This window comes from Aquarana catesbeiana, linkage group LG08 (assembly GCF_042186555.1).
Source record: "Aquarana catesbeiana isolate 2022-GZ linkage group LG08, ASM4218655v1, whole genome shotgun sequence".
In the NCBI taxonomy this organism is placed as follows: domain Eukaryota; kingdom Metazoa; phylum Chordata; class Amphibia; order Anura; family Ranidae; genus Aquarana; species Aquarana catesbeiana.
Window position 1 is genome coordinate 116,712,204 of NC_133331.1, and position 23,202 is coordinate 116,735,405.

Consider the following 23,202-nt stretch of genomic DNA (forward strand, 5'->3'; position numbering starts at 1 on the left):
GCCAGCAGCTATAGCAGTAGAGTGGCACCCTCTGGCCAGAAGGATAAGTACACGATTAGGTCACCCTGCGGATGATGCACGTTTACCCAAGCTGTGGGGTCTAAGCACAAACTGGTCTTCACCAGAGGTCCTGATGGTGGAGATGGGTTTTGCTGGTCATCAGGATCACCTCACCAGAAGGTGAGCAAGCCAGGGTTTGGTAGCAGATGTAGCAGGTAGGGATCAAGCAGAAGCATAGTCAGTAAACAATCAAAAGGTCTATAACAAGTGGTTGAATATTGGGATCAAGTGGAAGTGTAGTTGAGAAATAAGTCAAAGGTCGATAACAAATGGTTGCAGGTTGGGATCAAATGATAGCATAGTCAAAGAACAAGCCAAAAGGTTGGTAATGAGTGGTGATGAATAGGGATGAGCTTCGAGTTCGAGTCGAACTCATGTTCGACTCGAACATTGGCTGTTCGCAAGTTCGCCGAACAGCGAACAATTTGGGGTGTTCGCGGCAAATTCGAATGCCGCGGAACACCCTTTAAAAGTCTATGGGAGAAATCAAAAGTGCTAATTTTAAAGGCTAATATGCAAGTTATTGTCATAAAAAGTGTTTGGGGACCTGGGTCCTGCCCCAGGGGACATGGATCAATGCAAAAAAAAGTTTTAAAAACGTCCGTTTTTTCAGGAGCAGTGATTTTAATAATGCTTAAAGTCAATCAATAAAAGTGTAATATCCCTTTAAATTTCGTACCTGGGGGGTGTCTATAGTATGCCTGTAAAGGGGCGCATGTTTCCTGTGTTTAGAACAGTCTTACAGCAAAATGACATTTTGAAGGAAAAAACTCATTTAAAACTACCCGCGGCTATTGCATTGCCGACAATACACATAGAAGTTCATTGATAAAAACAGCATGGGAATTCCCCAAAGGGGAACCCCGAACCAAAATTAAAAAAAAAAAATGACGTGGGAGTCCCCCTAAATTCCATACCAGGCCCTTCAGGTCTAGTATGGATATTAAGGGGAACCCCGGCCAAAATTTAAAAAAAAAAATGACGTGGGGTTCCCCCTAAATTCCATACCAGACCCTTCAGGTCTGGTATGGATTTTAAGGGGAACCCCGCGCCAAAAAAAAAAAAAAAAACGGCGTGGGGTCCCCCCAAAAATCCATACCAGACCCTTATCCGAGCACGCAACCTGGCAGGCCGCAGGAAAAGAGGGGGGGACGAGAGTGCGCCCCCCCCCCTCCTGAACCGTACCAGGCCACATGCCCTCAACATTGGGAGGGTGCTTTGGGGTAGCCCCCCAAAACACCTTGTCCCCATGTTGATGAGGACAAGGGCCTCATCCCCACAACCCTAGCTGGTGGTTGTGGGGGTCTGCGGGCGGGGGGCTTATCGGAATCTGGAAGCCCCCTTTAACAAGGGGACCCCCAGATCCCAGCCCCCCCCTGTGTGAAATGGTAAGGGGGTTCTTACCTCTACCATTTCACTAAAAAACTGTCAAAAATGTTAAAAATGACAAGAGACAGTTTTTGACAATTCCTTTATTTAAATGCTTCTTCTTTCTTCTATCTTCCTTCATCTTCTGGTTCTTCTGGCTCTTCTGGTTCTTCCTCCGGAGTTCTCGTCCAGCATCTCCTCCGCGGTGTCTTCTATCTTCTTCTCCTCGGGCCGCTCCACACCCATGGCATGGGGGGGAGGCTCCCGCTCTTCTCTTCATCTTCTTCTCTTCTTCTTTTCTTCTCTTCTTCTCTTCTTCTCTTCTTCATTTTCTTCTCCGGGCCGCTCCGCAACCCATGCTGGCATGGAGGGAAGCTCCCGCTGTGTGACGGCGCTCCTCGTCTGACAGTTCTTAAATAACGGGGGGCGGGGCCACCCGGTGACCCCGCCCCCCTCTGACGCACGGGACATGACGGGACTTCCCTGTGGCATTCCCCGTGATGTCACAAGGAAGTCCCGTCAAGTCACCGTGCGTCACCCCCGTTATTTAAGAACTGTCAGACGAGGAGCGCCGTCACACAGCGGGAGCCTCCCTCCATGCCAGCATGGATTGCGGAGCGGCCCGGAGAAGAAAATGAAGAAGAGAAGGAGAAGAAAAGAAGAAGAGAAGAGCGGGAGCCTCCCCCCCATGCCATGGGTGCGGAGCAGCCCGAGGAGAAGAAGATAGAAGACGCCGCGGAGGAGATGCTGGACGAGAACGCCGGAGGAAGAACCAGAAGAGCCAGAAGAACCAGAAGAACCAGAATATGAAGTAAGATAGAAGAAAGAAGAAGCATTTAAATAAAGGAATTGTCAAAAACTGTCTCTTGTCATTTTTAACATTTTGACACTTTTTTCGTGAAATGGTAGGGGTACTTATGTACCCCCTTACCATTTCACACAGGGGGGGGGGGCCGGGATCTGGGGGTCACCTTGTTAAAGGGGGCTTCCAGATTCTGATAAGCCCCCCGCCCGCAGACCCCCACAACCACCGGCCAGGGTTGTGGGGATGAGGCCCTTGTCCTCATCAACATGGGGACAAGGTGTTTTGGGGGGCTACCCCAAAGCACCCTCCCAATGTTGAGGGCATGTGGCCTGGTATGGTTCAGGAGGGAGGGGGGGCCGCACTCTCGTCCCCCCCTCTTTTCCTGAGGCCTGCCAGGTTGCGTGCTTGGATAAGGGTCTGGTATGGATTTTTGGGGGGACCCCACGCCGTTTTTTTTTTTTTTTTTTGGCGCGGGGTTCCCCTTAATATCCATACCAGACCTGAAGGGCCTGGTATGGAATTTAGGAGGACTCCCACGTAATTTTTTTTTTAAATTTTGGTTCGGGGTTCCCCTTTGGGGAATTCCCATGCCGTTTTTATCAATGAACTTCTATGTGTATTGTCGGCAATGCAATAGCCGCGGGTAGTTTTAAATGAGTTTTTTCCTTCAAAATGTCATTTTGCTGTCAGACTGTTCTAAACACAGGAAACATGCGCCCCTTTACAGGCATACTATAGACACCCCCCAGGTACGACATTTAAAGGGATATTACACTTTTATTGTTTGACTTTAAGCATTATTAAAATCACTGCTCCTGAAAAAACGGCCGTTTTTAAAACTTTTTTTTGCATTGATCCATGTCCCCTGGGGCAGGACCCAGGTCCCCAAACACTTTTTATGACAATAACTTGCATATTAGCCTTTAAAATTAGCACTTTTGATTATTCATGTTCGTGTCCCATAGACTTTAACGGTGTTCGTGTGTTTGAACGAACTTTTTTCCTGTTTGCATGTTCTGGTGCGAACCGAACAGGGGGGTGTTTGGCTCATCCCTAGTGATGAAGTTGCTGACAGCAGCAGGAGTGAAAGGAGCAAGATAGTGGCTGGAGAAGAGCACAATAATAATATATCTTAAGAACCGAATCTAGGTTTGTTCAAACTCACATATCTCCAGTTTTATATAAAGTTGATTATTCCTCAATCTTTCAAAGACAGTGCAAACATGCTTGCAATGCTCCTCCAGGTTATCAGAAAAGATGAGAAAATATCATCCAGATAAGCAATCACAAACTGGTCTGACAAATCTCAAACAACATCATTGATGAAGTGTTGAAAAGTTGGAGGAGCGTTGCAAAGGCCAAAAGACATAACCAAGGATTCAAAATGCCCATATCTCGTAACTTTATTTCCTTCATGGATCAATGAGGAGATAGACTGGAAAATTAAGTTTATTTGTTCAGGCACTAGAACACCAGTCGCAGCAATTGTTTTTTAACTTTGTTGGGACAATTTTTGACATCAGTTTTTCACATCCTCCAGCTAGAGTCTCAGAGCCATTTATCATGCATAAACTGACCATTTGTCAGTTTACATGGTCTGATCCATTTTTTTTTTTAAATGAAACAAAAATAGGGCTTTGGTGCATTCCAAAGAACAGATGTTGATGGAAGCGAATTTAAATGGATGTAAATGGATGATCATCCATTTACATCTGTTTTTCAAAAGAGATGTGTTGCTGTCCGTTTTTGTCCGTGGATGAAAAACAGACAAACGAACCGTATGTTTGAAAGGGGCCTAATATAGAACAATTTATTTTTATAAGCGTAGGGGAATGTTAGAATAACCATGTCAATCTTTCATTTCTGTGTATGCCCATTACAGATTTTCTTTAATTTGCTGTTCTGTGAAACTATTGTGTCAGGGAAGAAACCGGAGGAGAACTGGCAGATATGCCAATATCCATTATGGCCGTGCAAATCCGTGCATGCGCATTAGCAATCGGCGCATAACAGAGAATGCACGTTAGCAATGGCTAACGTGTGTATGCAAAACATGCTAATTACCAGTGTTCTTCTGGCCTATATAAGGACTCCAAGTGCTCTCATTAATCGCTGGATTATCGTCAGCTCTGTATCCTGTGTTCCTTGCTCCTGTTAGATTACCTGTTACCGACCCAGCTTATCCTGACCTGCTCTGGCTTCTCTCCTGGCTCTGAACCCAGCTTGTTTCATGGACCTGCTCTTGTCTGTTTCTGACTGCCTTCTTGTGTTTGACCCCTGGCCTGGCTTCTGACGATGTCTCTGCTTTTCCACCTGTTAAGATCCACCAGTACCTCCAGGGAATCTTTGGCTGTGACCACCCTCTCTGCTCCTGGGTGTCTGCTCCTGGAACCATCAGACAGCTTCACCTGCAGGCAACCCGTGCATCTCTGGGCATAGCATCCTCTGTTTTCATCTCCAGGGGTGCTCTGCACTCAGCCGCAAGGGGAGCGCTCTCATCACCTCAGCCTCCAGCCTGGTACGTGACACATTATCACTTTGACTAAGGGGGGAGATCTCTCTAATGCAAGCCCTGAACAGCAGTAAAACAGAAAAAAACAGAAGTTCTAATCCTTCCCACTCCCACTAAATAAAATAACACAGACAGCAGATTAGTTTACCAAAATCATGGTAAGTCATTTCCCCTATGATTCTGGAAAGATTCTGGAAAAAGTAATATGGAAACCATTCCATGGTACAGTTTGTGTTGTTTACTTTGACTAAAAAATAATGTACATAAACACCTTTTCTATTGCTACAATAGTCTTCTGGTAATCACTGAAGATATAGCTAGAGGCTTTGGAATCATTTAAATGGCATGTGTCATTGTTTTGTACATGGTTACGTGATGCATATTAGCACATTATGCAAATGCCTTACAGGTGTTTTTTTTTTTTTAAACTGCCGTGGTTTACTACCACTTAAACCACCCCTATGGAGTAGTTAGTATTCTATAGAACATATTATAAAGGTTTGTTCGTTGTTCATTTATTTTGTTGTCTATTTGTTTCGTACTGCAATTTAAAGATGTTTAAACTTTTATGGGATGGTTACTTCTCTTGGAAGTGTATTCTCCTGCAAAGTGTTTATTCTGTTGGCTGTTGGGACATTAAGTCTAGTACACATGGGCCGAATGCCATAAAAATGGGTCTGAATGTCCCGTGTATATGGCAGCCAGTCCAACAGAAGGGTCATGACCGAAAAAGGTCTGCCGACTGGCTCCCGGCAGCCAAAGGCTGAGAGCGCTGACCGGAGTGTTCTAGCAGGAGGGGTGTCCCCCTGTCAGAACACAATAGCACAGCAGGGGAGATTACTGTACTAACATCAGATTGTTTTTAAGAGGACTTACTTAAATTATCCAATCATGTGAAAAGTAAACCCATTTACTTATTTCTTTGGCACGTGATTGGATATTTGAAGTGAACCTCCACAAAATTTATTTTGTGAGAATTCTCAAAACCTTTTGTAAATCAGCTTCTGTTATCAATATCAAAACGTCAGTTTGGATTTTTGCATACACCTAATCCATTTGATCCAAAATTTGGTGAACAGCATCTTTTTGTTATCATGTTTATTGATAATTAATGTTTACAGAGGTATGAGGCTTTAAATAGATGGTTTATAACTGTCAGTTTATTTAAATAGTTTTTAATAATAGTTTACTACAACAACTTCAGCATTTTTTTGGCTGTGTCTCTTCTAGACCCTCTGACATCGGCTATGTCCTATTTTACCTAGGGATCTAATGCATTCCTAACCTTTTAAAATGTAATGGAGAGAAATAATAACATATATAGCACACATTCTTTATAATGAGGTGGGGATGGATCACAAATGTAAATATTTTTGCTGTTTTTGTACAGTAGGTTTAATTGGGAATCCCTGGCTGGTTTATAATCATACGTTAGCGATTAGGTGATGCAAAAACACGATGGTACTCTAAAGCATAATAAAAAATACTTCTATAAAATGTATTTTCACATAACTAGGTGACTCTGTATAACCAGGCATGCAATGAAATGATAAAAAGCCATGAATTGGTAGGCTGTATTTTCTTGAGTATTTGTACAGTTTACCTTTAAGGAATACTTTCACCCCAAATTTACACTAAATGGTGCTTGGAAAATCATAGAGCCCACATTTAATTGCTCTGGGGTGCTCCTTTGAGATACTGAAGGCACCATTTATCTGATGCAGAAAAATCTGAGGTACATTTAAGTATTTATCACCTTTATATTGCTCTGCATCGTACATAAAGTAAATGAAGCCTCCTCAGACTGCCACTGATGCTGCACACATACACTAGCAGAATAGGTCCATGGCATCAGTTCTGGTTTTCCACTGGCTTTTTACTGGGACTCATTGGCACTTGTCTGAACTGTGGAGATTCTTTTTTCTCAGAGGCACTTACTACAATGTCAAGAGATGTTTTTTGGTCTATTAAATGTATCACTCTTTTAATATGAACCTGTGCCCTGTCTGTTTTAACTTATATTCATATGTTGAAAACAATTACAGTAAATGAGGGCAAGGATAAACTCTGAATAAGAAGGCTTTGTTTATCTGTTAATTAGATACTTACTTAAAAAGTTCATTACGTGATATCGCCCTGTTTGTCTGAGGGTCAACAGCGTAAATCATCAGGTCACACTGAGTGTAGTCCTCTTCAGAGAAGCCATCTCCATATCTTCTGGCACCAATTGATTCTACTACAACTGCAGCACCTGGAATTTGGTCTTGAACATAACGCTCTAAAATGCTACCAACATAAAAAAGAAACAAGCAAAAATGTCCATTAGTTAACTTGGCTCTCCTTATTGTGCTTCACCCTCAATATTCATATCTATAAGCATATTTATCTCTGGATCAGAACTTTTGAGGTACCACATAACAATAACTTTAAAAAGAAAAAAAATATATAAAGCTTTATTAGTATAACATTAAAAAAAAAGACATTCATTAGCATGAAAGGTAAACTTTGAAGAGCAGAATAACACAATAGACCCTGGAATTCAAATCTAATCTAATACTGTTTTTAGTGGAGCCAGGCACACATGCCAACTTCAGTAAACAAAAGGGTTACAGCTTGAAACTAATATAAATGTAGGCTCCAGTTTCTGCTGTATCCATATCACCCCTGTTGTCCACCATTTAATTACCAGTGCACTCTTGTTTGGTCACTATAATGATACAAATAGACATTATGCAAAAAAAAATCCTATCATGACTACTCCATGCTGCAAAATTAATACAAGCTCTGTAAAAAGGAAAACAGCTTATCTGAAAAATATCCTAAAATGTAGATTCTGCCATAGATACTTTTTTCCTAAGTAGCTATTTTATAAAATCTCTTTATTGAAATATATTAACAAGGTAAAACATAATGAACAAAATAAAAAGACCCTTTGTAAACTTTTAGATGCAAATAACCTAAAACTGCATCTTGCAACAGTAAATGCCTGTGTTTTATCAGCAGCTGTTCAATGTTCAAGTCTGTAGGATTTAAAGTATTAAATATTCTGCTCTAGTTATCAGATTGAGAAAAACGAATGAGTGCAGTATTTAATTATAACTTTTGATCAAGAATTTATACTCTGCCATGGTTATGGCACTTATTGCTTCTGAGATGATTCAGGGAGAATAATGCCGCGTACACACGATCGGACTTTACGGCATACTTGGCCCGCCGTACCGGATTTCGTTGGACAATTTGATCATGTGTGGGCTCCAGCGGACTTTGTTTTCTCAAAAGTTTGATGGACTTAGATTTGAAACATGTTTCAAATCTATCCGACGGACTTGAGTCCGTTCGAAAAGTCCGCTCGTCTGTATGCTAGTCTGACGGACAAAAACCGACGCTAGGGCAGCTATTGGCTACTGGCTATGAACTTGTTTTAGTCCGGTCGTACGTCATCACGTACGAATCCATCGGACTTTGGTTGATCGTGTGTACGCAAGTCCGTTCATTCAGAAAGTCCATCGTGAAGTCCGTCGAAAAGTCCGCCGGGCAAAGTATGCCGCAAAGTCCGGTCATGTGTACGCGGCATTAGATGCGATGCAATACAGTTATTGGCAAATCAAAATATCTGCATACCATATAAAAAATCCTCCAAAGTATGGGCACCACCTCCAGCTCCCTAACCATTGCTGAACCACTTTTTACCCTTACCAGATTGATTTTTGCATGAACTGATTTTTGGGTGCCCCTAGTAATTTATTTCTTGTCAAATTTGTTTATTGAATTTCAACAATTAGTATTCATATGTACATATGGTGGCAGCAAAATAAAAGATCACATATATGGTAATAATATTGAGTTGTAGTTCCAACATAAACTAAAAGTAGTTTAACTAAAACAGTTTTAGCATGGATCTAACTACTCAAATATTGCATCATACATTGTATAAGAGAGGATAAAACCAACTTAGACCAGGTTAATAGAAGATGACCTCAGATAAAAAAGGTCTTAATTATTATCAAGAGTATAGTTTTTAAATAAACATAAAAAAAGAAATTATTTATAATAGAATCTAAAATCTTATACTACATATTGGAACCAGGTACAAGTGGTATAATGATAACCAAGGAAATAAAAGTTCTGCTACCAGAACTATATAAAGAGTAAATTGAAAGAGGAGAGAGAGAATAGGGGGAAAAATTAGGAGAACGAAAGAGGATAAAAGAAAAACTAATCTTAGGTAGGAGAAAAAATAGATAGGTAAGAAAGAAATGAGAGGTAGTAGGGGTCCCCGTGGTAGTACATGGTAATAAACACATACCATGAATGCAGAGAATGGAAGAGATTACCAAGGTCTTAGTAGTGAAACATCAAAATTAGAAGGCCAAAAGTGAGTCACCCAGGGATTCCATATATTCTCAAAGTTGGATTATCTTGAGTTAAAGCCTCTGTTTTGGCATGGATCATTGCTTGATTGACTCTATTTTTAGTTTCAGCAATTATTAAGGATGGTGATTTCCAAGATTTGCAAGCTTTGGCAATTGTTTGTTTCGCGGCCCTAGTAATTTATTTAATCCCCTTCACAGATGAACCCAGCCTATTTTCTTATACAGTGAATTTCCCTTGAATCTCTGATATATCAGATCAATGGTTTTCATTTCAAACTATTGATCTAAGCTAATAGATTGTTTTTCCTGATGTTCCTTCATTTGTATCATCATTGATCTTCTGCATTGTTCAGAATTCGTTTTGCATTTCTTTTTTATTTTTGTCTGCCATTTCTCCTATATTCAGAATTAGGAGGCACATTTATATACAAGATGGTGGACACAGAGATGTGGAAATTCTGATAAAATTGGAAATCAACTTGATAAATAAATCAAAGGCTAATAAACTCTAAAGGTTAAAGTCAAATCTCTGCCAAATATTTTTTTGGGGGGGGTTTTCTTTGTAATGTTTGTCCACCATGCTTTCCACCTTCAGGATAGAAAGTGATGGAAAATGTCTCCAAGCAGAGAAACACAAAAGCAAATTCTTAGAGTGAAGAAGGTTTAGAACTTCTGACAATGTTTTTCTTTCTGCCTCAGTGACAACTGTTCTCCCCACTTCCTATACATATGAGGACAAGAAGTATCGGTGCTCAAATCTGTAAATGGGAACTTTGGGGAGTCAGAACTGTAACTGATACAGAGAAATCTGTAATCTCAATGCTTTATAAAACCGTACCTGAATATCTATTATTATGGTTAACTGTCTATTTCTGGTCCTATAGTTGAATTGCTGTGGATTTCTATAGCACATTGCCACTATCATCAGTGGTGTTGATTTACAAAAGCAGAGTAGACACTGCTTAGTAAAGCAAGAATTTATTCTGAAAAGTGTAGATTTACTATTATTAAATAGCCTGTGCTCACTTTAAATGCTCACATTTTTATTTAGCATGATAAATTGACAATTATCTTTCTTCATTAAGCTATCTTGCACTTTTGAGAGACTTTGTGCAGTATAATGGTTCTGATGCATCTTCAAGTGATAGTTAAAGGATAAGTTCACCTTTGTGAAAACAAATACATATACTGTATATGTTGTTGCAGAAAAACTGTGTATTTACTATTTTTTTATTTCAAATGTGACAGTGGCTGAGGGAGAGAGAAACCCCTGCCCATTGTTACAGGGAAGGGGAGCTAGGGTGAGAGGAGGGGATGCTTGAACATGTTACACCCTAAATTTTACTCCTCTGTTTTCTCTTGAAAAATTGTCTGTTTAAAACACACTTTAAAATTGTGCATACTGTGGTATAGACCAAGAGAGACTTTAATAGCTTTTATTATTGTAAAGAGTTTGAGCCACCTATGTAGAAGAATTATTGTGTTGTGTTTATTATTTTTTTTTACATTAATAAGAGTGGGGTTTGTTTTATCTCTTTTTTATATTTGTATATACTTGTTTATGTGTCTTTGGTACTTCAAGGCTATATGTGCTCTGAACAACAGCATTGCTTGCAAATAACATAGAAATATAATCACAATTGTAACTGTAAAAAACAAAAAAAAATAGAAAATCCCATGCAGGTACTGCATTACCCCAAATTTATATCATCTAGCTCTTTTTATAAACTGTGATTGTAATTTTATATATATATTTGATCAACGTTGTTGTACATTATAATGGAACATTTATTTTTCCTCTCTGGATTTTAGCAATTTCATGATCGGTTTTGCAGTATATTCCTGATGTATGGTAACAGCTCTTGTATATAAAAACAATTACATACACACTCTGTGACAAACTCTAATACAGAACATCCTTCACTGTATTACACTTCTTGCATCTTCAAACAAGAGCTGTAATATAAATGCTGCAGGTACTAAATTGGGTTTTGTTCTTATTTTTTTTACTATTTATTAACAGGGTGATACAATTTGTATGCACACTTCAGACTTTTATACCTGTGGTTTTTCCTGCAGCAAGGATAGCTTTTGCTGCATATGATTAATGACAGGCAGAGAACAACATTTTAAGGTGAGCACCCAACAAAGAGAAAGAAGTTTGTCTCTGTATGACAGCAGCTTCTTTCACCTCTAAGCATTTCCCAGAAGAACAATACCGCTACAGCAGTCTGCCAAAGCAGGGGAAATGCAGCAAACACAGAAATGTAATTCAGATCAATTGGACCCATCCATATTTCGTGTTGCCATTATGTATGTTTATGAAAAAATAATCTTCATGGAATTTACTTCATCAACAAATGTTTTTGAGAACACTGAAAAGAGCAGGGACATACAGAACATAGAGTGTTAATATGCCTAATGAATAGACATGCAGGTTCATTTCGTTCCGAAATAAAATTCTGACAAATTTTCGTTATTTGGAAATTTGGATGTATCCAAATTTCCGAATTAGAATAGTACCAAATTTAAATGAATCCGAAATAACAAAATAGTTTTCGAATAGTTTTCGAATACTTTTCAAATTTGAATAGTTTCAAATTCGAAAACTTTTTGAAATGGAATAGTTTTCCAATTTCCAAAGAGAATAAAATAGAATAGAAAATAAAGGAATAGAATAGAAAAAAAATCTATTCAATTCCTTTATTTTCTATTCTATTGTATTCTTTTTGGAAATTGGAAAACTATTCAAAATTGATTTGAAAACTATTTAAAATTGATTTGAAAACTTTTCAAATCGATTTGAAAACGAATAAACAAAACAAATCCTGAAAATTAATTAAACTAATGAATCGAATTTAACTGAACAAATTTGTGTTAATAACAAATAGAAACAAAACATATTTTTATATTCTGCACATGTCTACTAATGATTGCCTGTCAATGCACAAAAAACGGGCCATGAGCCTTGTTAACAACATACATAATTGCATGCATTTCTAAAATGCAAAGTTTGAATTTAGCCATGTGATTTATGGGTAGAGGCATTTGCATCAGCAGGAAGCTCAAGAGGTTACAGGGAACATTGTAATCTACAGTGGGCATAGAGGTGCTGTCGCTGCTACATAATGTAAAGGGTAACTCCACTTTTGTGGGGGGAAAAAAGTAAATAAAACAATTTTAACCTTTACCTGTTACCTTTTTAGTTACCTTTCCTTTTCATTCTGCAGCAGTGTAATTTTCTGTAAAATGCAATATGGCTACCTGGAGGAGTCCTGTACACAAAGTGTGTACAGACCCCCCCCCCAGATATGTCATTTCCTGCTTGTGTGATTGGCTTACTGATTTTCTGAGAAGTCTGCACTAAGATACAAGATTCCAGATTCAGATTTTGAGCATCCCCTGCAACAAAAAATGTATTTTTTGTGAGATTGGGAAATCCCATCTAAAGGGATGCTGATCGTGCAGCTTGCCTCATTAGAGCCCTGCAGGTGCAGCAGCTGATTGATAATTATAAAACCACTCCTATACAGATTCTCTCAGAACATGGAAACAGACAAACATCTATTCTTTCAGAATAACAAAAGATAGGAATCTGCAACAAAGTTTGTTCAAATCCTTACATAGATCACCCAGAGTGGAATGTTTTTTTTCTCAACAAAAGTAGAGTTACTCTTTAATGATGGTACTTCTAGATTCAGTCCATCTAAATCAATGACAGATCATCAATATGGAGTTTTATTGTGGTTATTAAAACATATGTTTGGGGTTTCCCACTACCGTGGTTTCACAGTAAATCCCTGGGATTTGTGAAGTTTGTGAATCTCAAACTTTCGACCAAAAATTTCACAGGTTCATTACCAGAGATAAGGAACAACCTATAATGCAGTACACTATACCCCTGGTTAACAAAGTCACAATGCCAATCATTTGTGGGAATAGATAACCCAGCCCCCTTTATACAAAAGGGTGGGCTCCCAGCAGCCAGTTTTGCTAGTGTATGTTGGAGCTGTAAGGGAGAGCTGACAATTCAGTGTTTTTTGTTAATGTATTTATTTAATTCATTTTAGTTTTTTTAGTTTAGTTTTAGTTTTTGTATCCCTACAAATTAACAGAATGAAATAACAAGATTTTCTCTCTATAGACTTCAAGGTGGTTTATTGCAACGCTTTCTTAAACACAGAAGTCAAAAACCTAAATAACGTTGCTGTTAAGCTTGCCGTGACTAGTTGGTTGATTGACTTTCATAAAAGTTTAGACTTTGTTCAGTATGTGAGTCTATTTTGCTGTGACAGGGACATTGCTGTGTAAGCTCCTATGGGACAGGGACTGGATGGTTCCTTGTAGAGAAAAATAAATAAATAATGAACTAAATAAAATAAAAAAAAAGTGTTCTAAAATGTATTTGCCCTCTGTATATATTTAAAAATTATTTTCCTTTTGAGCCTGCCAGGGAATTTTTTTATGAGGGCATAAGTCAGTTGCTATATACAGTATATATGTAGAACATATTCAGTGGAGGGAGCCAGCACAAGAATGTCTGTGAATACATTGCATTCACCTGTGGGTTACAATCTATATTAAGCAAAAAACTGACTGAACATGTATAAGTATCAATAATTTGTGATATAATGTTCTTCAATAAACAGTGCCCACAGCATTCCAGAAACACACAGTCTTAAACTGTTTATGAAACAGCACTAAAGCATATGAATTTCAACATTCAGTATCAATAAAAGTTCACAAATCTCTTCCTTTATAGTAAACTTCACTATCCCAAACTATTTACAATGCAGTCACTGTGCTTTATCATTTCAAAGCACTACCAACAGTCAACCCCCAAACCTTCAGGCCAGATTTTCATCTGGATCTATACTAATGTAACAGGTGTTTGCCTTTCCAAGTTTCTTAGACCTCTTTTACACTTCAAGTAGTACGAATGTTCATTTCTGGTCACAATTTTTTTGGGGCAATTGACATTCATTTCCGCATGTCACACATGGAGCAGCCCATTCACTTTTTTGTTGCACAAAAGAAGCTCATGCACTTTTTTGGGCAACAAGCTTTGCACAATTTTTTTATCTGCATTTTACCACTATTACTGCATGACCATTTTGGGAATATGTTTGGTGTGCCATTAAGTATAAATGGCACACAAACATGCATTGTGTGTTTTGCTACAATTTTAGCATGATTCCAAATTGTTAGATGTGAATGAGTCCTAAAGCTACAGATACCTTTATCTCCTCTGTCCTCCATCTCTGTGCTCCACTATCCTAGGCTTGCATAGGATTAAGTAAAAAAATTATTCTCTATTTGTTATGTCTACCATTATCACATAGAGTAAAAGTCTCATACACAATATTAGATTTTCTGTAGATTTTTGTCTTCAGATTTACCAAAACCATGTAGTACAAGGGCCTGCCTGAATCCATACAAGTTGAAACTCTTAAGGTTTGACCTTATATTATATCATTTGGGTAAATCTGAAGACAAAAATATGCAGAAAATCGAATAATGTGTATGGAGTCTTAAGGCCCGTACACACAGTCAGAAAATCTGAAGTTTAATTTCATCTGATGAATGACCTGCTGATTTTCTGATCATTAGTATGCTGCTTTTGACAGCCGATTATGAATTTTCGTCAGACAAAAAATGGATGTGCAGGCTCCAAAATTCTTGTCTGATTTGACCACAACATCAGATTTTCGTTTCATTAGTACAGTTTTCTGCCAAAAAAAATCTGAAGAGCAAGACTAGGAATGCTCAGAAATGAAAGAACACATACAAAACAATTCAACATATTACATCACTTCTGATGTTGAATTATGTCGTCCGAAAATTTTCTGATGGTTAGTACCTTCTTCGCTTTCAATTGAAGACTAGCATCCAACAAAGAACTGACAAAAATTCATTCAATAATCTGACTGTGTGTACAAGGCTTTAGGCTGGCCATACATCATACAATTTTCTTGCACATTTTTTCTTTAGATTTACCAAAACATTAAAATATGAGATCAAACATATACACTTTCAATTTGTATGCAATCAGGCAGGCCCTTGCCTTACAGGTAAATCTAAAGAAAATTGAATAATATACAACCAGCTGGCCTGGTGATAACTAGGGATTCTCTCACTTTGTACAGATTTATTTCCTGTTTTGGCTATGGGACAGAAAGTGAAAATCAATCTCCCCAAGGTGGTTCGGGGTTATAACCCTCCCTTACTCTATCCAAAATGAAAAAATGTTCTGGCTTTTAGTTCTACTTTAAAATAAGTTTCACAGATAAAAACAGCTTTCTTCAACATGTTTTGTCTCAGCTGAAACAGGTTACTGGTACACCTACACCTGTTCAATTGCTTGACAACACAAATTGCTAATCCGCCAATCACATGGCAGCAACTTAATACATTTAGGCATCTAGACGTGTTGAAGATGACTTGCTGAAGTTCAAGTCCTATATGAAATGTTTGTCCTTTTTTTCACACAAATAGAGCTTTCTTTTGGTGGTATTTAATCACTGCTGGGTTTTTATTTTTGTGCTATAAAAGAAAAAAGATCGAAAATTCCATAAAAAAATGCATTTTTCTTCGTTTCTGTTATAAAATTTTGCAAATTAGTCATTTTTCTTCATAAATTTTGGCCAAATATTATACTGCTACATATGTTTGGTAAAAATAACCCAAATTGGTGTATATTATTTGGTCTTTGTGAAAGTTATAGAGTCCACAAGCTATGGTGTCAATCTCTGAAAACTGATCACACCTGAAGTACTGACGGCCTATCTCATTTCTTGAGACCCTAACAAGCCAGGAAAGTACAAATACCCCCCCCCCCCAAATGACCCTTTTTTGGAAACTAGACATTCCAAGGTATTTAGTTAAAGGCATGGTGAGTTTTCTGAAGTTGCAATTTTTTCCCACAATTCTTTGCAAAATCAAGATTTTTTTGTCTTTTTTTTTTCACAAAATTGTTATATTAGCAGGTTATTTCTCATGGATCGATGGATGAGTATGCTGAGTATGGATGGGTGAGCATGGATGGATGAATGAGTATGCTGAGTATGGATGGGTGAGCATGGATGGATGGATGAGTATGCTGAGTATAGATGGGTGAGCATGGATAAATGGATGAGTGTGCAGAGTATGGATGAGTATGCTGAGCATGGATGGCTGGGTATGGATGGATGGCTGGATGAGGCTGCAATGGGCACATATCAGCACTGTGGGCATTACACATCCTGCTACCACCGATCTCTCCCCTCTCCGCTCACACTGTACCAATAGGTACGGGGAGGGGAGAGAGGAACCGGACGTGACGCCGGTTTGTTTACTAGTGGCCGTTCCGTCATTTGACGGAGCAATCGCATAATATACCGTGATCTGTGATGCACTGGGTCCTCTGGACTGGGTGGTCATGGATGTTCCTGGGTGCTCACCCCAGGGGGTGCGCGAGAGGATTCTGAGAGGATGTCAATGTACACCCTCCCAGAGTTATCCGACTGCGCTGCAGCCGTCATTCGGCTATAGCGCAATTGGCAAGTGGTTAAACATGTAGCATAATCCCTATGTGCTACAGCATGGATGGCAGTGACCACGGATGATAGATGAGGGTATGGCTCTTAATCCAATTCGCATAGCAGGAGATTGTGACCGCCTCTCTATGGAGCCGGTTCACATATCTCCGCATCGGCTGCTGTGCGAATTGCACAGGAGTCCTGTTCGTCTTTTGGTCTGTTTCAGGCTGAAATCGGACCTGAAACAGTGAATGGAGATGCACCGGACTCCAGCTGTGAACCGCTGAGTTCTCCAGTGTGAACCCAGCCTTAGGACTCAGCAAGGGGGTAGGGGGATCAAGTAAATAACAAATGCACCAGATCCTTTATTATCACATGGTTAATACCTCTGCATTATGGTTTACTGATATGCACATCAGTTGAGGTCTGCTGGTTAAATTAAGGCTGGGTTCACACTGATGCAGTGATTCCTGTGTGTCAGAATCGCAGGCAGTTCACACTGTGCTCTGCAAACTGCTGCGGGTGTCAACATAAAGTTATTGACACCCCCAAATCAGTTTGCAGAATGCAGTGCCATCTATGGAATCGGATGGAATCAGGTCTGAACACCAATGCATTCTGATTCCGGTGCGGACAAAAAAGAAAAAGGTCCTGCACGTTTTGGTGTTTTTCACACTGCACTAAATTTGCATGTAATTTGTACAGGAATTTGGTGTGATTCTTGTACAAATGATATGCAATGCGGTAGACCGCATCAGTGTGAACCCAGCATAAAAATCAATAGCACCACAACACGCTGCTTAACGAGTAATCTGTACTGTCGGTTTTCACCTGATTTTAAAGATGTAATTGGAAATTGCATGACCCCATTTAAAAAAAAAAACATTTCAGAGTAGGAGGAGGACACAGTTTATTGCAGCAAACAAGAACCGTTTTTAGTATAGAGGAGAAGTATTTTTACATTATCTTAAGTCCCCATACTGTCCGCTCTTTTTTATCAATGCTGTTTTATAAAGGACAATCTTTACAGAGTGGCAATTCTTTGTGTATTTCCTTCATAATCTTTAACCCACTAGTTTCTTGTTACACTGCTTATTTCTTAAAATCAGGTTTCTGCAAAGTTCTGATAATAATAAAAAGATTAACGCCCTTTAACATAAAGTGCAAGTATAACTATCAGTGTTCCTCTGAGAATAAAATGAACTCTGTGCTAGTTGCTATGACAACCCTGATGGTCTGTTGATGAAAACAAATTTTGTTCAGATCAGTTCAAAAAGAAGGGAAATGTCTTTGTAGGTTTCAGCCTGCATGTAGTCAGTGCTTCTGTGGCGTTACACATTTTTATAGGAATATATATGCATATTTAAAGAAAAATGACATAGTGTAAAATCTAGATTGTAAGCTCTAATGAGCAGGGCCCTCTGATTCCTCCTGTATAGAATTGTATTGTAACTGTACTGTCTGCCCTCATGTTGTAAAGCATTGCACAAACTGTTGGCACTATATAAATCCTGTATAATAATAATAATACACTGTTGTGGAGAACTGTTTTCAGGCTTGCAATTATCGATCATTAAGATGTTGTCATACCTGTTGGTAAAGCCAAAACCACATGCAAATTTAGGGAATACTGTGAGATAAGAAAATGTGTATGGACTCTGATATCAAAGATTATTTACATAATCACATTTATGTCCTTTATATCCTTCTAATATTGCATATAGCTTATATAATAGTTTTGCATAATATAAGCAATCCTTTTTTACACAGTAAGCACATATATTATTTTTATAATGGACGAATGTATTATTTGAGATACTTCTCCACATTTGGTAGGCTGGTGACATGAATGACTGCTGAGTTGCCTGTGTTCACAAAATAGTGAATCAGATCAACTTTTTCATCAAATGAAGCAAGATAATAAGCATGGTTCATCCAAAGCATAAGCTGTTTGTTAATCATCCCTTATGTAATTTTCCTCTATGCAACATAGCAATCCATAATCTATCATCTTTGTACAGTATCTGACAAAAGTGAGTACACCCCTCACATTTTTTTAAATATTTTATTATATCTTTTCATGTGACAACACTGAAGAAATGACACTTTGCAATGTAAAGTAGTGAGTGTACAGCTTGTACAACAGTGTTAATTTGCTGCCCCCTCAAAATAACTCAACACCACAGCCATTAATGTCTAAACCACTGGCAACAAAAGTGAGTACACCCCTAAGTGAAAATGTCCAAATTTGGCCAAATTAGCCATTTTTCCTCCCCGGTGTCATGTGACTCGTTAGTGTTACAAGGTCTCAGGTGTGAATGGGGAGCAGGTGTGTTAAATTTGGTGTTATCGCTCTCACTCTCTCTCTCATACTGGTCACTGGAAGTCCAACATGGCACCTCATGGCAAAGAACTCTCTGAGGATCTGAAATAAATAATTTATGCTCTACATAAAGATGGCTTAAGCTAAAAGAAGATTGTCAAGACCCTGAAACTGAGCTGCAGCACGGTGGTCAAGACCATACAGTGGTTAAACAGGACAGGTTCTACTCAGATTAGGCCTCACCATGGTCAACCAAAGAAGCTGTGCGTGCTCATCGTTATATCCAGAGCTTGTCTTTGGGAAATAGACGTATGAGTACTGTCAGCATTGCTGCAGAGGTTGAAGGGGTGGGGGGTCAGCCTGTCAATGCTCAGACCATACGCCGCACACTGCATCAAGTCAGTCTGTATGGCTGTCATCCCAGAAGGAAGCCTCTTCTGAAGATGATGCACAAAAAAGCCCGCAAACAGTTTGCTGAAGACAAGCAGACTAAGGACATGGATTACAAGAGCCATGTCCTGTGGTCTGATGAGATGAAGATAAACTTATTTGGTTAAGATGGTGTCAAGCGTGTGTGGCAGTAACCAGGTGAGGAGTACAAAGACAAGTGTGTCTTGCCTACAGTCAAGCATGGTGGTGGGAGTGTCATGGTCTGGGGCTGTATAATTGCTGCCAGCACTGGGGAGCTACAGTTCATTGAGGGAACCATGAATGCCAACATGTACTGTGACATATTGAAGCAGAGCATGATCCCCTCCCTTCGGGGACTGGGTCACAGGGCAGTATTCCAACGTAACAACCCCAAACACACCTCCAAGACGACCACTGCCTTGCTAAAGAAGCTGAAGGTAATGGTGATGGACTGGTCAAGCATGTTTCCAGACCTAAACCCTATTGAGCTTCTGTGGGGCATCCTCAAACAGAAGGTGGAGGAGCGCAAGGTCTCTAACATCCACCAGCTCTGTGATGTCGTCATGGAGGAGTGGGAGAGGACTCCAGTGGCAACCTGTGAGGCTCTGGTGAACTCCATGCCCAAGAGGGTTAAGGCAGTGCTGGAAAATAATGGTGACCACACAAAATATTGACACTTTTGGCCCAATTTGCACATTTTTCACTTAAGGGTGTACTCACTTTTGTTGCCAGTGGTTTAGACATTAATGGCTGTGTGTTGCGTTATTTTGAGGGGACAGCTAATTTACACTGTTATACAAGCTGTACACTCACTACATTGTAGCAAAGTGCCATTTCTACAGTGTTGTCACATGAAAAGATATAATAAAATATCTACAAAAATGTAAGGGGTGTACTCACTTTTGTGAGATACTGTATCTGTATCATCATCTTCCATAAAAAAAATATTAAAATTGAAATTAACAATTTTCTTAAATGTATTATCTTGTGACCAAATACATTATTCTTTTCATGATGATTAATTGGTACGGTTTGAGGGGATTTGAATGCTTGATCTGGCCTTTTTTAATCCATTATCCAGGAAAGATTTATTTATGAAGTATAGTGCTCTGACTATGGCAGATCACATACAGCATGGGGCCCCAGGGAGCACCCTAGGAAGAATGCAAAATTACTAGAAGCACAATGTGAACGCCACACAAGTTTTCCAAAAACACAAAAGTAAATGCTTATCAGTCTTTTATCAGAGTGACACAAGATGCAACAGCCAATTTATTTTAAAGGTTCCCTGAGGAAGGGGGTTGTGTAGCTCTAAAATGCATTGATTGTTACACCCTCTGTCATCTCAATTAGAGACTGATAAACCTGCACTTTTGAACTTTTAATAAATTGGCATGGCACTCTCATAGCACTTCTAGATGTTTTGGATCATACAGGTGTCCGTTTATGAAGCAGTGATCAGCGGTGATCCCGAGGATCACCGCTGATCACAGTCCATAAACAGTTTATGAAACAGTGATAATCGGGGGAGAACATGTTTGAACTTGTTCTCCCGCCGATTATCTCTACACATGGAGAATCCTCATGAATTACACAGTAAGGGCCAGTTCATGAAGCGGTGATCTCACCGCTTCACTGGCGATCTGAGTCAGAATTCACACTCCCAGGTTCACCAGCTCAGAGGTGGTGAATCGGGGAGTGAAGAGGAAATCTGGGGGGATCTGAGGGGGAAGGAGGAAGATTTTTAACTTCCTTATGCCTCGTTCAGACCCCCCCAACACTGTAAGCATGTCCCCCTGTCATATTTATGTGTATACATATAATGTGTATATGTATATATATATAATGTGTGTGTATATACATGTATATATAATGTGTGTGTGTATACATATGTATATAATGTAGGGGGACTCATTATTTTATTAACATTAATGGTCCGTGTATTGAGCGGTGATAATTTATCACCGCTTAATAAACTGACATCTCTGTATTTCTGGTGCTGTAATCTCGTAAAGTCTCACGAGTTTCCAGTATCAGGGGCCGTTCTCCACTGTTTGAAGCATTTGTAGATCTCTTCACTCCTCCGAAGGTGAAGCGATCTACAAAGCTTCATAAACAGGCACACAGAGGAGAAAGATCTTCACTGTGAATGCCGGAGAACGAAGCAGTGAATAGATTTCACTGCTTCATAAACGGACACCAATGTACTGTTTGTGTTGTGATAGATAGATTGATACCTTAAATTTTTATGTTCTCTGGTCCTGGTAAAGCTGCACTGATATGTCTAGCTGTTTATCTATGTACGGCTTTTAGGTTTTATTTCCAAACAGACCAAAGTTCTTAAAACATATAAAAAAATTATCAATATAGCAAATGTCATGTTGGACCAATCTTTTACATTTTTGTTAGGATTTATATTGAAATGTGTTCAATAAGAAAAAGCATGGTCATGTGCACTTAACCCACCAGTAATTTATAATATAAGTACATTACCTACTTGTTCTCCCAGTGCTTCAGGGGTTCTCACTTGGTACTCTGGTTTCCACCCACAATCCAAAGACATGTTGGTAGGTTAATTGACTTCTGTCTAAATTGGCCCTAGTATGTGTACTTATGCATGTGCAGTAGGGAAGACTGTAAGGTCCTTGCAGACATAAACTTGCAGGTCCTTGCAGTGCAAAAACAATATACTGTACTTTACATTCTTACTTTAAGGCAAAAAAAAAAAATCTTAGAATAACTATAGCCATTCAAGAGTACTTATAAATAGTTTCCAATACCACCAAAGTTCAAATTTCTGAGAGCTGTGCCATTCAAGAGGTTATAATATCAATATTGATGTGGTAAATACATTATCCAGCTTCACGTGGCATATTCATAGTTCAAGGAACCATTGTCTCCATGACAAAAGCAATATAGTTGTAGATGCTTTTAAAGATGTCCATATCAATTAGAGAAGACTGGAGTGGAGCTCTGGCTGACAAAACATCCTATTATTTCATGTTTTGTAAGCCATTAGCCACTACATAAACATCCATACATTTGTATTAAACTGTAGTCTTTTTCTCCTTGTTTTATGCATAGTTTTCAGGTATACCATATCATTATATTTTTCTATTTCTTCCACAGCTTCTGTTTAATGTTTTGCAGTATTGCACAAACAGCCACACATAATTGCTCATCTCTAAAGTTTATGGGTAATGTCTGTACTGATTTAAAAAAATAGACTATATACAGTGGGGACGGAAAGTATTCAGACCCCCTTAAATTTTTCACTCTTTGTTATATTGCAGCCATTTGCTAAAATCATTTAAGTTCATTTTTTTCCTCATTAATGTACACACATCACCCCATATTGACAGAAAAACACAGAATTGTTGACATTTTTGCAGATTAAAAAAGAAAAACTGAAATATCACACGGTCCTAAGTATTCAGACCCTTTGCTCAGTATTTAGTAGAAGCACCCTTTTGATCTAATACAGCAATGATTCTTTTTGGGAAAGATGCAAGAAGTTTTTCACACCTAGATTTGGGGATCCTCTGCCATTCCTCCTTGCAGATCCTCTCCAGTTCTGTCAGGTTGGATGGTAAACGTTGGTGGACAGCCATTTTTAGGTCTCTCCAGAGATGCTCAATTGGGTTTAAGTCATGGCTCTGGCTGGGCCATTCAAGAACAGTCATGGAGTTGTTGTGAAGCCACTCCTTCGTTATTTTAGCCGTGTGCTTAGGGTGATTGTCTTGTTGGAAGGTAAACCTTTGGCCCATTCTGAGGTCCTGAGCACTCTGGAGAAGGTTTTCATCCAGGATATCCCTGTACTTGGCCACATTCAT

General features: G+C 39.0%; 1 protein-coding gene across 1 annotated transcript in view; it reads right to left on the minus strand.

Moving 5' to 3' along the window:
- PCDH15 (protocadherin related 15) overlaps nucleotides 1-23,202 on the minus strand; it is a 2,079,434-nt gene that overhangs the window by 135,273 nt on the left and 1,920,959 nt on the right. Inside the window, exon 30 of the mRNA XM_073596339.1 lies at nucleotides 6,855-7,031. Coding sequence (XP_073452440.1) covers nucleotides 6,855-7,031 — 177 coding nt within the window. The remainder of the gene's footprint in view (nucleotides 1-6,854; nucleotides 7,032-23,202) is intronic.